We start from the raw sequence: 15,528 nt of genomic DNA on the forward strand, positions 1-15,528 counted from the left end.
TGGCACTTCACCCACACCAAAGCACAGTTTTAGGTGATGGTGGGGAGGGCACAGATGCTTGTGGAACAAGGTTGCAGATCACCAGATAGCAAACGTTTTGTAGTTGGGTGAAGGTTGGAGGGACAACCAAGAGAGGGGTTGGGGGTATATAGCCGGGCACTAGTATTTTATTTTTCAGTATTTGGGAGCTGACAGGGTTAAGTGGAAGGTTTATGGGATGGCAGGTTTTTATTGTATTTTTAATTTACACGGTGGAAGGGAATGATAGCAGAATAGTATATGAATGAACAACAGGGCATCCTGTCTAAGCATTCTTTATGAATGGGGACAGGGGGTTGAGGCAGCTAAACCATGTTGTGCATAGCTTTCCATGATTCCACACCCTCTGGTCTTTGATCTAAATAGGATATGAGATATTATCAGCATGTACAACATAAAATTGAAGCCAGGTAATTGACAATAAAGGGGAAGTTCATCACCTTTGATTCGGAGTGATATAGTAGACTATTCAAGTATTGCTCTAGTTTTTTCTTTGATTTTATTTAGAAGCCCTTGGATAAAACCATCCCAGTTACTTACAGTCATCCAGCTATACCTTTTTAGTGTCTGTATTGTTATCTTCAATAATGTTTAAACTCAGCTCCGCTTGGTGATGCCCAGAATATTGACCTTTCTACTTCAATAGAACATTTTATTTGTAGCATAATCGTCTCAAGTGGAGACGTGATGTACAAAAATTCTAATTATAAAGTCCCTCTAATTTATTGACATTTACATGAGTTACACTTGCGATTTGAGACGCATCATCCAGGATGCAATGCCCTGAAAGACATGGTTTAGAAAAGGATACCCACAGATCTGTTTTGACCTTAAAACTATAATCTTAAAGAAAGTATATTTCTTTATGAAATTTTTCATAAAGTTATAATATACGCGTGTGTACTTAGGAATAACCTATCAATGGCACCAGTATCATAAAGGGAAGAGCGCAGTGTTATACAAAGGCGCGTGCATTCTGTTCAAATGTGGAACATCAGACTCTGCAGGTTGCACAAGGCACCTAACTTTCCAATGATTTTGTCTTCACAATACACAATAATACACTCTATACACCCTAAATATAACTATTTTATTTTCCAGATCACATCTCCTGAAATCAAAGAGTACAATGGAATCTGGCCCAAGGATCCATTCACTCGCTCCTCAAAGCTGACCCAGGCTCTCGCTGCTCAACTCAGCAGACCAATAAAGTTTGAGTACAGCAATGGACGTGTTGGAAACATATTCGCCCCAGATGGTGTTTCTGAAACTATAGTTAATATTTACAGAGGGATCGTGAACATGCTGCAGGTCACCATCAAAAAAACACAAAATGTCTATGACTTGCAAGAGGTTGGTTTCAAACATTTTGAAAACAATTCTAAACAAAACGTTGCAATCCATTGGTAACTGCATATGAAAATACAGTCTTTCACTTGTATTTAAATGGCTTAGCCAAAATAATGGAGAGCCACTGCAAAATTGGGTAAAAGTGACTTCAAGTTTAATATAGGTTGCCTGCCTCAGAGATACAAAAATACCATGGGCTTAGTGGAGTCGATCTGAGAGGTAGGACCTCATTTGAACTGCGAAGGCCTTGTAAAATCAGTTAGTTTCACTAAATCCTGTTTTCTTCGAAAACCACAGACTGTATCATAACAGTCAGGCTCTCCACGTAGACTAGTTTCCATGGGCACCTATTGAACAACGTACTAGATTTCTTTCTCATTGTTCCAGTGCAATTGATTTCAGGTGTGGTGTGCAGTCACGGTTAAATGGGGACATTGACTGTCTTAAAGTGTGGTTACCATCTTATTCCACGTTGGCAGAATATGCTTTGAAAGTCAACTTCCATTTGCTTACATAGTGTTTTTTCAGATTTTGTAGTCTTTGCTTTGATGGAACCAATATGACTAATGCACCCTATAACATTAACTTACAAAAGAAAACTGGCAGGAAAATAGGCTACCTGCAGACACAGAGAAAGGTGGAAGCCACAATCTGAGTTTTGTGCTTTGTGTTATTAGGTGTTTCTAATCTCTAAAATTCATGACTCGGTTGACCTGAATGTAATTTGACTTCAGATTTTAAGCAACAGTCATGAAGGCTTTGCTAAACTTTTTTATTAAAAAATTGGAGAGAATCGTTTTTATTTGTATATAACTCAAACTTGGTCAAAGGGTATTAGAGTAATTTAACTGAGAGTCAGACATTACACATGTTTAAGCACAGGGAGATTAGCAAATTTACCTAAATCACAGGATGCTGAGCCGTGGTTTGAACCTAGCTCCTCAGTTCCAAATTCTAACTATTTAGTCCCAGGCCATATCCTCTCACCTGTTGACTTTTCACTGATATCTTGCATCTATTGGTAACCAGTGCAGTCTTCACAGAATGGATGTGATGTATTCACACATATTTGGAGCACTCTCACATCTGATAGAGGCACAGTGTCCTCCCCTAAAGCTTAGAAATATGACTTCTAGAGATCTCTCATAGAACATCCAGCTACTAAACAATCATCAGAGCACTCTTTGTTGTGTCATGGCCTTTAGATCAGTAGGTTGAATCACATGATGGGCTCCTTGCAGCAGAAAAGTGTGATAATTGGCAGATATTACAATCCCTGCAATTGTTGCTATTATCACAAACCAATACCCAGAATGCAGCCCAATTTTCAATTTTTCTGCTTATTTCCATAGTCTGGAGTCACCGGAGTCTGCCATACAAGGTACATTATCCAAGAAGACAAGAGAACTGATAGAATCATTGTGGTGAAATCGAGGGACCTGAACAACTGCCAGGAAAAAGTGGAGAAGAACATCGGCATGGCTTATGTGGAGAAGTGTTCGTCTTGTCAGAAGGTTTGACCATGTTCCATATCTGTACTTAAAATCTATAACAAATCCTAAGGCTCTTGGTCTTCATAATATCTGTGTGTGCTTTTTACCACAGAGTGTAAAGAATTTAAGAAGGGCTGCAACATTTACTTACAAGATGAAGCCCAGAGATGGTGGTGCCCTAATCACTGAAGTGACTGTGCGGCAGGTGTATCAGTTCTCCCCATTCTATGAACTCTATGGTGCAGCTGTAATGGAAGCCAGGTGTGTGTCCTTCATATAATCACCAGTCTCATCGCATGCTGTCATGTGTAAGATCATAGCAGTGTTGATGAATTTACCAATTTCAACTTAATTTAGAGAATTTATTTTTCAGTGAAACAGCTGCTATATATTTAAAAAGAAAACTTACATACTACTGTGATTTGCTGCTAAACCAGCAACGACATGTACCTAGTAACATAAAGAGGTAAACACTTTCACAATAAAAACAAAATATTGAATGGATAATCTACAGTTTGTCTTTCCCATGTGAGAGCCAGCTGCTCAGCGTTCATCTCCTAGAAGTGGTTTTGTCTCCATAATAAAACAAATGTTGAAAATGCTTCTTTTTCTGCTTACAAGCAACAGGACAAATTCTACCTCCATCTTTATTGCCTTCTGTTTTGATTATGGAAACAGCTTGTATTTATAGATGCCTTCCTACCTGAACTAATGCCTAAGACATAAGCATAATGTAGCAGTACCTTTTAGCAACTGCAAGGACTTGCATTTCACCAGTACTTGAACAACTTAGTTTGCTGCTTGCCAACTGTCACATCCTGATCAATGGAATTAGCTTGGATCCCAAATGCTACCACATTGACTGGTAATACCAGGGTACCATAGAGATATTTAACATTTTTGTAAATGCCTCAAGGCATAGTGAGGTGAGAATGGGGGGAAAGTATTGAGCACTCCAAGGAAAATAGCATTGTGATTCTTTGAGTGTGTCTTAAAGACAGGAAAATGGCCATGTCTTAGGTCTTCTGCATTTTGGCACACAAATAGGTGGCGCTTTAGGGCTTCTGCCTACCAAACCATATGCAAGCTCCAGTCCTTGACAATGCAAATAGGAATTCATACATTTTCTGTTTACCTTTCTTTCAGGCAAGTGCTCAGTTTTGTGGAAACTAAAAGCAATCGAGTGAACTCTCCTCAGACTGAATTGCAGAACCGTGGGGGTCTTCAGTACCAGTTTGCTTCTGAAGTTTTCCAGATGCCAATTCAGTTAGTAAAGACAAGGAGTCCTGAGACACAAGTATGTACATCTCAATGTATCATTGTGCAAGTAAACCTCACATTGTCACACACACACTTATTTTCGATTTCAACACGGTATTCAGCAATATAAAAACGAAATGTGTAGATGTGATTGAACAATATAATTAAAGGATTAACTCATTATTAATTTTGATTTCACAGCATTGTAATTAACTATCAATATTACTGACTTCTATAACCTACAAAACATGAAGTGAGCTCAGATAGACCAGAATTGAAACTTTCAGCACATCAAGATATGTTCAACGGTGAGCTCTTATCTTTGAAGTGAACGTGCCTTCCTTGCATGTTCAGTCCATCTCCCCACACTTGCACAGTGGAAATTACAACAGAGGCATACTCCTCTGATGTGTGCCTATTTATCAACAAGATCAGTTTTTTCATACTTGATACTAACTTCTTAGAGTGGCTATCCAGTGAATATACATATATAATTATAGATAATAACATTGAATAACTGGGATGTTTTTCGCTGGAGTTTCTGAGTGACATCAAGTACACAATGAAAGGTTAAGCATGAGTTGTGTGTGTTGTCATTCACAACCAAGGTAAAAAGTGTTCCTGTTATTCACTTTATGCCCAACTGTAGGTTTATGTTATGTATGGCATCCAAACTCATATGCCCCCACTTTGAAATACTATGCAGGGGCATAAGAACAATGGGTGAACCATACACAGTGGTCAAATGGGGCGGGATTGGAGGAACAGAGCATGCCCATACTTTTCTGATTTATGAAAAATCGTTCCTCTACTTTTTGTAAAAAAACAACTGTCTTGGGACGGTTAATTTCGATATTTTAAATGCTTCAGCTGAAGCCTTCTGCAGCAATTCTCCTGTGCTGTGAAGCAGAAGCCGGGCAGACAGCTAAACAAGCCTTCCTGCCAAGGTGCCTGGTGTGTGAAAGAAATGGAAGTAGGCCAACAAGTTGATCTGCAAATATAAAGGATGCTTGGAAGCTGGTGAATGGCTTTAATTGATCGAATCACTCAAAGCTTTGTGATGACAAAGATGTATTATTTTTGTGTGGTAATGCAAAGAGTTAACAACTGAGCTGTGAAGTGTGTGCTTTTAATTGAAACTGGTCACCCCACTGTGAGTGCACTCACAGCAGCGCTGCGCTAGTTGCTTTAGTTTTTAGTTGTTGCCTCATAATTTTTGGCTTCTCAGGAGCTTAGGGTATTTTAATTTTGCTGCCTCAGTATTTCCTCTTTGGTTCCCCTCAGTCCATGCACTATGTTTTAGGCCCCGGCCCAGGCTGCCGTCCCGCTCTTCCCACTCCCACCTTTTTCCCCCACCTCACCCACGTGTCCCGCAGAGTTTCATCCACCTACCCGGGACTACCTATTGAGGCCACTGAACAGCTGCTCTACTGTCATGCCAAAGGCAAGTCCGCTTGTGCCCGTCAGCACTTGGACCATGCCCAGCAGCAGAACTCTTAGTCCTCCCACCATCCTTTACTACACTTCTAAGGACCTCCGGGCTCTAAGCCCGGGATGCCAGAACAAGAACTGCCTCACTGCCATGCTCAACCAAAGGACCCTTCACTTGCTACCTCTGCCGCTTCGCCTGCCACACAAGACTACCAGCCTACACAAGGCATCACACAACAGAGCCCTCGCCAACCCCAGCAACCCTCCAATGCATCCTGCTCAATGCCCAATCCATCTGCAAGCTCTCCATTGAGATCTGGGACACTATCCCCACCCTTAACCCCGAAGTGGCATTCATCACAAAAACCTGGCTTATCCCAACCACAATCCCCAACATCGCAGTCGCAACCCTCACTGGCTATAAGATGTTTCACAAGGACCACCCAAACAAACATGGTGACGGAATCTCCATAATCTTCAAGGACACCATCCGTTGCACCATCTCCAACAACGACCCCACGCCCCTCATGGAATATCTCAACTTCCAACTATATAGAGTCATCAAGACCACGGTGAGTGGCACCCTTGTCTACCAACCTTCAGGACCTCACCCACCCTTCTGCGAGGCCATCCCCAACCTCCTCACCCCCCTGGCCATAGACTCCCATCATTACTTCATGCTAGACGATCTCAACTTCAACATTGACGGCCTCAGAGATGCAAACACCACCACCCTCCTTCAGAACCTCAACAACATCGGCCTCACGCAACTAGTCACCACACCCACATACGAAGCCAGACACCGACTCAACGCCATCTTCAGCTCCCATAACAAGAACAAGTTCCCACACACCAAAAGGGTCACCTGGACCGACCACACCAACGTCCACTTCACCCTCACAGGCAGAGATCAACAGACTCCCACCTCACTCAACAAATCCACCCACTGCAGCTGGGGAAAAAATTACCAATCACAATGGACCCAGTCCCTCAGTACCTCACAACCGAAAAACCCCAGCAGATCTCAACCAGGATGAAATTTTACCAACTGGATGACCAACTGTTCTGATGAAATTGCACCACTGAAACCAACCAAACCCATCAATATCTTCAAATGAGCCAGCTGGTTCTCTCCAGAGCTGAGGATTTCCAAGTGCTTTTGCTACCAAATCGAGAAACAGTGGCAAGCCTCCACAAACCTCTCTGACATAGCAATATATAAGGCAGCCATCAGCGACTACCACTGACACATCAAAGAAGTCAAGAAAACTGCCATCACCAACTGCATCAACTCCACGGTGAATCACACCAAGGAACTCTTCAAGATCATCAAGCTTCCCCAGCCTTCCTGTCTGAGGGTATGCCATCCACCCATCCCAGCAACTCTATGATTTCTTCTCGGACTTCTTTCACAGCAAAATAATCACAGTCTACAACAACCCCCCACCCTCAGTCCCGCCAACCATGGACAATCAAGAACCATTGACCCAAACACTCATCACCTGGACCCCTCTGACAGCACAGACAACCATGACCATCATGTAGTCCATCCACTCCAGTGCCTCAACTGACCCCTGCCCACACCAGCTCTTCAACCTCGGCAGTGACCCCCTTTAATACAGAACTCACTTACATTCTCAACTCATCCATCTCTACAGCTACCTTCCCAGAAACACACAGAAGTCGGACCCCTCCTGAAGAAGCCTTCAGCTGACCTCAGCAACCTCAAAAACTACTGATCGATCTCTCTTCTTCCGTTCCCTGTGAAGGTGCTCAAAAAGGCCATCAACAACCAACTCACCGACTACCTGGAACTCAACCAACTTTTTGAGGCATCCCAATCTGGATTCCGCTCAAACCACAGCACGGAGACTGCTATAGATGACATAAGGGCTTTCCTCAACTGCTGAAAAGCAGCCTTCCTGATCCTCCTAGACCTCTCCTCCACATTCAACACAGTCTCCCACCACAGCCTCAATCACAGACTCCACGCCATCGACATATTGGAAAACACCCTCAAATGGATCACCTCATTTCTATCAGGATAAAAGCAAAGCATTCAACTTCTTCCCTTCTCCTCCGCACCCAAGAGCATCAACTTTGGTGTACCCTAGGGATACTCCATCAGCCCCACCCTATTCAACATCTATCTGACCCCCTTTGCAGACATCATCAGAGCCCACAGCCTAAAATAATCTCCTATGCCAATGACACCCATCCTCTCCCTCACCGAAGATTCAACCAATGACAAATCCAGCTTTTGAAGGACAATGACTGATCTAACCAAATGGATGAAAGACAGCTGTCTTAAAACAGAAGTGCTCATCTTCGGTAACAACTCCCACACTTGGGACCACAGCTGGTGGCCTGCAAGACTAGGACTCACACCAACAATCCAGGCACGTAACCTCGGCATCAGCATAATCCTTCACAGCCAACTCACCATGAAACACCAAGTCAACACAGTTGCCTTGAAATGCTCCTACATACTCCGCATGCTCCACAAGATAGATCAGATGGCTCCCGAAAAACTGTCACACAGGGCCTCATCTCCAGCTGCCTCGAATACTGCAACACTCTCTAAACTAGACTGCCCTTCCAACTTCACAGGAGACTCCAAACACTACAAAACACTGCAGCTAGGCTCATTCTGGACCTGCTTAATCGGACCCTCATCATCTCCCACTTCAGAGACCTCCATTGGCTCCCCATCCTGAAGAGATGCCTGTTCACGGCCTTCATGCTCGCCTTCAAAGCTCCAAGGACCATTCTATAACAACCGCTGCATCAACTTCCACCAGCCCAAAAGACACCTAAGTTCTGCTACATTAGCCCTCACCCACATGGCCTGCATCGGCCGCAGTCGATCTTTCTCCTACACCACTACTTAGGCCTGGAACTCCCAACCTCTCCACTTCTGAACAACACCAACCCTGACAATGCTCTGAAAAAAAGCTGAAGACCTAGCTGTTTGACAGAGACAAAGCACCATAGCACCCAGAGACCTTCAGGGGTGATGGCGTGCGCTCTACAATTTACTGATTGATTGATTGAAAATAATGACTTACATATTCTCTGACCCAGTAGATCTAAAAATACAAGGTTTCATAATGTAATATAGTGCATTTCCCACTGAGTAACAACTTGTTTTTATTTATTTTTCATTTAAGCTGTGCGTTATTTTATATGGAGCTACCTGACGGTGAAAGACCAAAAAAACTTACTGAATCCTTTTTTTGCCACACCTTTGACCCACCCCGGTTGCATGCAGCATCACAGTTCCCATACTCTTTGGTATGCGTTTCAACCAGTGGCCATACATAACATTGCCTCTACTCCCTGTCCCAAGTGGCCAAATGTAAAAGGAAAAATCTGTCCACCTACAACCAGACTCCACTACCCTTTGTGTCCTCCTGCTGCCTACTCTCCCACAACTGTGCAAGAGCAAGTGCTGCACTGACACGCTCTCAGAGAGCCCTGTCACGTCAGTCTGGATTTCCTTAATGATGTAGCAACAGTAGGGATCAACTTTATATTCTCACGGTTCCTTCCTACTTCATAGCAGTAAATAACCAGAGTTAGAATCTTGTTTTGTGATAGCTGCTTCCTTTTTAAGCCATATAGCATGTACACTTATAGATGGGCAAGAATGAGTCACAAGGATATTTTTCACTGAGGGTTTCTGAGGAAAACATTCCAGCAGCTCACAGTTAACCTTCTATTACAATAGTATGCTTGGCCTTGCTAAGCACCTACTCCTGCTCATGATTGGTACACAGGGGCAGAGGAGTAATAGGGAAGCAAGAACCATCCTTCCAGGCCCAAATGTGGAAGAAATACCTTTCTTGCAAACCTTAACAAATACCCCCACCACCTTCCCTTCCTTCTTTACCCCTCCTGCAGCTGTCTCTGTGATTTCAGTGAAATCATACAAGGAGCATTGCCCTGACACTCTCCTACAGCCAAGTCAGTCTGGCATAGAAGGCCTTTGTCACAAGGCAACAGTGGGTAGCAAGCATTTGCAACGGTATAGCAGTGAGGTACAATTTTTAGAATCTGGAGCAAACTATAAAGGCTTCTGATAGAAGCTACGCATAATAAAAGAACTTTACTTCTCATCCAGTCATGCATCAATTAACAACAATAAATATTCAGAATGTTCGTTTGTTTGATGATGTCTGTTCGGGATTTAACACATATTGAGACATTATTTGTCAGACTGCCCCTTTAGAATACTTGTAAAATCTTTAATAGGACTCAAGTAAAACATCCCCAGTGAGTTTCATATATCTCCTTAATTAATCAGTCCAATCATAAAACGAGGATTTATCTGACGCCTATCACCATCTTCAGAGCGTAACTACATTACTCCAACACATTATCGTATCAGGAGGGGGTGGTTTGTACTCAAATGAAAACAATACACGGCTACTGCTCATGCACAGGTTGAGGGCACACCACACTGCTTTAAGAGTGTTAACAAATGTTTGGGTGGAGAGAAAAACGTGGAAGCCACCAGGCTGACATATGAAATGCACATCAAAAATACAATTTATATTCACATGCCTCTCCCATGCCACATGCATGACTGTAACTCCTATATCTAATCCTCAGGCTGTCACTCCACACACAAAGATCTTATCCATTGATGTATGGCTGGAGCTCGTCAGTCTGACTCCACTTATGGACAAACAACAAATGACACGACAGGGGTGTGCAAGAAAAGGGCCAATAATAACTATCTCTAGCAATTTTAAATCTTCAAGTTACAAATCTACTCCCTTCCTCTTGCTTTTTAAGGGCTATGCCACATTATGTTTCATTCTCTTTTTCATGAGTTTTTTTTATTTAAAAAACTGTCATCTATTTCCGTTTTTGTTACAGGTTGCAGAAACCCTGCAGCATTTAGTGCAGAATAACCAACAACAGGTGCATGCCGATGCTCCTGCCAAATTCCTACAGCTCGCCCAGATTCTTCGTGCTGCAAACTATGAAAATATCCAAGCCATATGGAAGCAGTTTGCAGACAGACCTCAGTACAGGTGATTAGTCGTCATAATGTCACACCTATGGCTTGTACCACTGGGATTGTATCTGTTTAACCTATGGGATTTGTATGTTACCTGCAGGCGCTGGCTGCTGAATGCCATCCCAGCAGTGGGAACGATTGATGCTCTGAAGGTTATCAAGCAGAAGATCCACAATGAGGAGTTGAGCCCCAGAGAGGCAGCTCAGGCTGTCACCCTAGCTGTCCAGCTCATCAGAGCAGATCACCAGACCTTACAAGTGGCTCAAGTAAGGCAACTCAAATGTTTGTCATTTCATAACCAATGACATATTCTGTGTAAATGATTTGAGGAGTACATTGGTGTATCATTAGAAGGTAAATCAAATGGATGACAAAGCACCCAAACATCCCCACTTAATGCCCCACCACCCCGGCCAGCAATTATTCCACATATGCAGTATCATCAAATCAGTGTTACAGAAAGGGTGCCTCTCCTGACATACAAAAAACAGCAGCAATATTGTAATCAGTACCCTTGCCTTGGATCTTATTTACAGCAAAACAACAGGAACAATAGTCAGGCCACATAAGTAAGTAGGGGTACTCAACCACAGTTGATTTCAAAGTCACTTCTTGAGTCACCCACAGCTAACGATATCTTTTCCATTGCAAGTTTAAGTTAAATACTATTTACCCATCCATCTGTGGTTGATGTGACTTCCCTTCTCAAATGAACTGCTAAACTTTAATTGCATGTGAAGAGAACCTGGTTCTTTTGTTTTCTTGATCAAGAGAAGAATGATTTGCAGTTTGAGAAAGGGAATACCAGAAGAATAAACTGTTCGATCATTTGAAATCCAGTGTTGAAAATCTCATTTAACTTTGTTATCACTTAATCCCAGTTGAAGGTTTACAATTTTAGTGGCCAATATGTGAAACTAAAACATGCTAAGGTGATGGGTGAAGTGGTTGCACAAAGTCTCAGTCACTGGCAATCACTAGGGCTACATTCAAGTTCATGTTTTGTATCCCACTGTGTCACTTCAGATGTACAAATCAGCCTTGCCCATACTTCAATAGGAACAATAAATGGCAAACTCCAGGCCTCGTCTGAACGGGAGCAAGAGTGATCAGAGACAGGTTTTACCTTATTTATGCATGGTCAATAAGTAATAGTTTCGGTCCTGTGACTAAATCAGCACAGGATCAAGTACTGGACTTTCCTGTTGCACTTCCAGCAATGTATGGAGGAAACCATAAAGAAGATGGATGGAATGCTTGAAAAAAGCCTCAGCCATTGGTAAGCGCTTGGGTCACATTACAGTCCATCATGTCTTATCTGCTAAGCCACTTCAGACAAAGACGAGCCTTATGAAAGCCATCTTTGGTCCTGCTCTAGTAGGATCCGTCTAGCTTGAACTGCCAGGCCACGACCCCTCTGAATGAGAACACAAGAAGCCCAAAAAGCCCAAACCATTTTTCGACCACTATGCCACTTCTACTGGTGTGGAGTTGCTGGTGTCCTTGGAGGCCTGTTTGGCAATTTGGGCCGCACTTTTACTATTGGAACAGAGTCATGATGGATTTTCATTTGACTGGTCTCTGCTAGAGGTACATAGTGGGTGAAAAACGATGACTGGAATACGGCCCCAAGTGATCTCCAGTGTTGAAATTAGTTCTAGCATATCATCCATCATTTTGTTGTTTGATGCAGTTTGTAAAATGTGTCACATTTAAGATGCAAATTATACTTTTCATACCTATACTGTATTCTTCTGAGAAGAATTCTGTAAAGATAGTTTTCGTAATATTCTGTAGTGTTTACTTTTGGAAATAAGTGACATTCTAATTTTGACTGTATTATAACTGCTTACATCATAACTCCATGCTACCACTTACTTTTGAAATCACCCTGTCGGTGCAATTACACACATATAACATATTGGGCTTGCCAATATATTCTTAGTTGTCTAAACTCTGTATCACCAGTGAATGAAGTTCAGCAAGTACCACAAAATGTCTTGTAAACTAAGTCTTATCTTTGAAAATCTGTCGATAAAAGGTTATGCTATAGAGCGCAGCCCTGTGTGATATAGATAGATGATGTTATTTATTGTAATATTTGCCATTTTGTATTTTGAACCACATTCTACATAATTGCAAAAAATGTAGTGAAGATGTCCATAGCATGTGTTGTATAATATAAACATGATCTACAGGTAAATGGTTAAACTCTGTCCATAACCCTGCAGGATTTAGTCAAAGTGGCAGAACATCAAAAATCCCCTACAGTCTACAAGGCAGCGATCCTGGCCTACGGGTCCATGGTGAACAAGTACTGCGGAGCACACTCTTCCTGCCCCGAGGAAGCGCTATCCGTGAGTAACTTTTCAGAACTGACAGAGAAAATGATTTTCCATGCAACACACTTATTTTGTTAACACAATCGATGTGCCTTATTGAACCTGCGCTTAAGTATGTGCGTTAACGTACAAAAACAGAATCCGTGACCATTTTGTGTGCATTCGCATCACCTGGTAGGCACCAGTAGGAAGTGCTGAAACATATCCAGAAATAAGCATGTCATGTCCTGATCTCCTATTTGAGTGGATAGTTGTCGTTTATGTCGAGCAGTATTAACATAGGTTCACCGGATGGTTGTGTTGGTGGCTTAGGTGGAGAACTATTGTATTAAACACTGAATTTGAAATCCAGTTATTCATTGCCGTGACGTTAGAGTTGTGAAAGCTACAGAAGTGCAAAGCATACTCTCATGTGTATTCTGGGTGATGGCGAACATTTAAGCCACAGAGGTCTTCAGAGAGGGTGACAGAACGCTGGGTAATTTCAATTGTCACATAACTATGTGGGCAACAGTACTTAATCTGTGGTCCAGAGACCAATAGGGGTTCACAAATCCTACTATGGAAGTCCCCAGCTGCTTAGAAAATTATATAATAAACAGAAAAATAAAGTGTATATGAATATAGAAGTAAAATATAAAAATTTGAATTTAAAACATTCTTGTAAATGTGAAGGAATTTGTAATTGGAGGCTAATCAAGGGTTAGTATCCACAGTTTGAGCCATGCACGTGCAACAAATAGAAGACAGTATGGTCAACCTATGGCCTCAATTGAATTCATAAAAGCTCAAACTTTCCCATTTATATTACAATTTTGTATTTCATAATTTCTATTTTTGTTGGATTAGGGTTCGTTTCTGTATTTTTAGTGTAGTGCTTTGCGCTTCCAATCATCACAATTGCTTAGGCCGGAGTCCAGTAGTGACTCATTGGGGGTCCCCAGATTCCACAAATTATTGATTCCTGATCTCAGGGCTCCAGTAATGAATAGGTGGAGGACCACAGAAGTCAAAAGTTTAAGAACCAAGTTTAATGGATGTAATATGATAGCTCAGTGAGTTAAATGCTTACCTCTGACATCTGTGAGCTATCTGGAGATCTTAAGAAAATCCCAAAAAGGCCAAATCAACTTTCCATTTTTTAGAGGTTGGTAGAATTAGCATGATTTTATTAGTTAATGGTAACTCCTTCTATTTACTACTCTTAAAGAATATTGCCTGAAATAGTCATTTGAAAAGAAGGTATTTTTGTTACTAGATGGAGGAAAAAACCGAGTCAATTAACCATTTTAATAAACAAGATGAGGGTAGGGGACCTTACAAGGTGGGGGATAGGTATATTTGTACAATGTTCCCCATGACTCCAGTTCCTCTACAGCACTCATTTATGGAATCCATTGGGTGGTTTTCACGGGGAGTATAGGTGATATAAAATGATGGATAAATATGTATAAGTACAATGGGTTTTCCATATCTGACTGCAATGTCATATCACAGATATCTCAAGATTCACTTTTATTGTCTAAAAAGTCACTTCTGGGAGGAAAACAGCTATTTTATTGACAGATATCCTTCTATCATTCTATACTGAATTAATCCGTAAAATGAATGGTACGTATAAAGAATGAAGGAGAGCGCACAAGAGCATGATAGTGAAAGTGAGGCAAAATAATAAGAATTAGATGTGTTTCTTTTGTAGCCCCTCCATGACTTGGCAGCTGAGGCGGCCAACAATGCCCATGAAGAGGACATGGCACTGGCTCTCAAGGCCCTTGGGAATGCAGGCCAGCCAGCCAGTATCAAGCGTATCCAGAAGTTTCTGCCAGGATTCTCCTCCAGTGCTTACCAACTTCCAGTCAGGATCCAGACTGATGCAGTGATGGCTTTGAGGAACATCGCAAAGGATGATCCAAGAAGGGTAAGAAAGAACAAGCCAGATTCATTAAAGCAACCATCACATTAAGTTGCATGCCAGATCTTTCCTCCATAGGAACACCATAAAAATCCTAGAATATTTCAGGAGTTTCATATTTACATAAAATACAATTATTACTGTAATTATTTGTGGCTTTGTGCACTGATTTATTGTCTGTTGGTTCATTAAAGGATCATTAAGACTTCAGATCTTGGCTATACTTCACACATAGATGATGCTGTGTCTCATAGATGTCTTTCCAAATGTTGTTCAAATAAAATCACAGTAGACAGGGCATGTGAATGTGTGGTCCATCACATGTGTACATTCTTGACTTCCATCTGTGCACGTTATGGGTAAAATTCCCTATCACGTTCTGGTGTCAGTATATCTCCCACTTAGAAAGTAGCTTGAAGATATCTCAGATTTACCATAAACCATTGCTAATTAGCCAAGTGAACCTTCATTGATCTACTGTGTGCCCCTACCAATAACTTTAAACTTAGCCTTCCATGCAAGGTCTCTGTAATACCAATGTAGAGGTATTGTACAGGCATGCCATACTTATCAGTATTAGCTTAAGGATTCAAGTGAAAAATATGTTCATTGTTAGCCCCTTTGGCAGTAATTCTGCAATAGATATACTTTTTTAAAAGCAACAACACAAAA

At 41.7% G+C, this 15,528-nt stretch overlaps 1 protein-coding gene across 1 annotated transcript in view; it reads left to right on the top strand.

The window, feature by feature from the left end:
• The window catches only part of LOC138293928 (vitellogenin-A2-like), a 124,554-nt gene that overhangs the window by 55,943 nt on the left and 53,083 nt on the right, over nt 1–15,528 (top strand). The window contains exons 4-11 of the mRNA XM_069233207.1: nt 1,141–1,392; nt 2,742–2,903; nt 2,995–3,143; nt 4,029–4,179; nt 10,458–10,615; nt 10,703–10,868; nt 12,834–12,959; nt 14,644–14,862. Of these exons, the coding sequence (XP_069089308.1) occupies nt 1,141–1,392; nt 2,742–2,903; nt 2,995–3,143; nt 4,029–4,179; nt 10,458–10,615; nt 10,703–10,868; nt 12,834–12,959; nt 14,644–14,862 (1,383 nt within the window). The remainder of the gene's footprint in view (nt 1–1,140; nt 1,393–2,741; nt 2,904–2,994; nt 3,144–4,028; nt 4,180–10,457; nt 10,616–10,702; nt 10,869–12,833; nt 12,960–14,643; nt 14,863–15,528) is intronic.

The sequence above is a fragment of the Pleurodeles waltl genome, chromosome 4_2 (genome assembly GCF_031143425.1).
Source record: "Pleurodeles waltl isolate 20211129_DDA chromosome 4_2, aPleWal1.hap1.20221129, whole genome shotgun sequence".
Lineage (NCBI taxonomy): Eukaryota > Metazoa > Chordata > Amphibia > Caudata > Salamandridae > Pleurodeles > Pleurodeles waltl.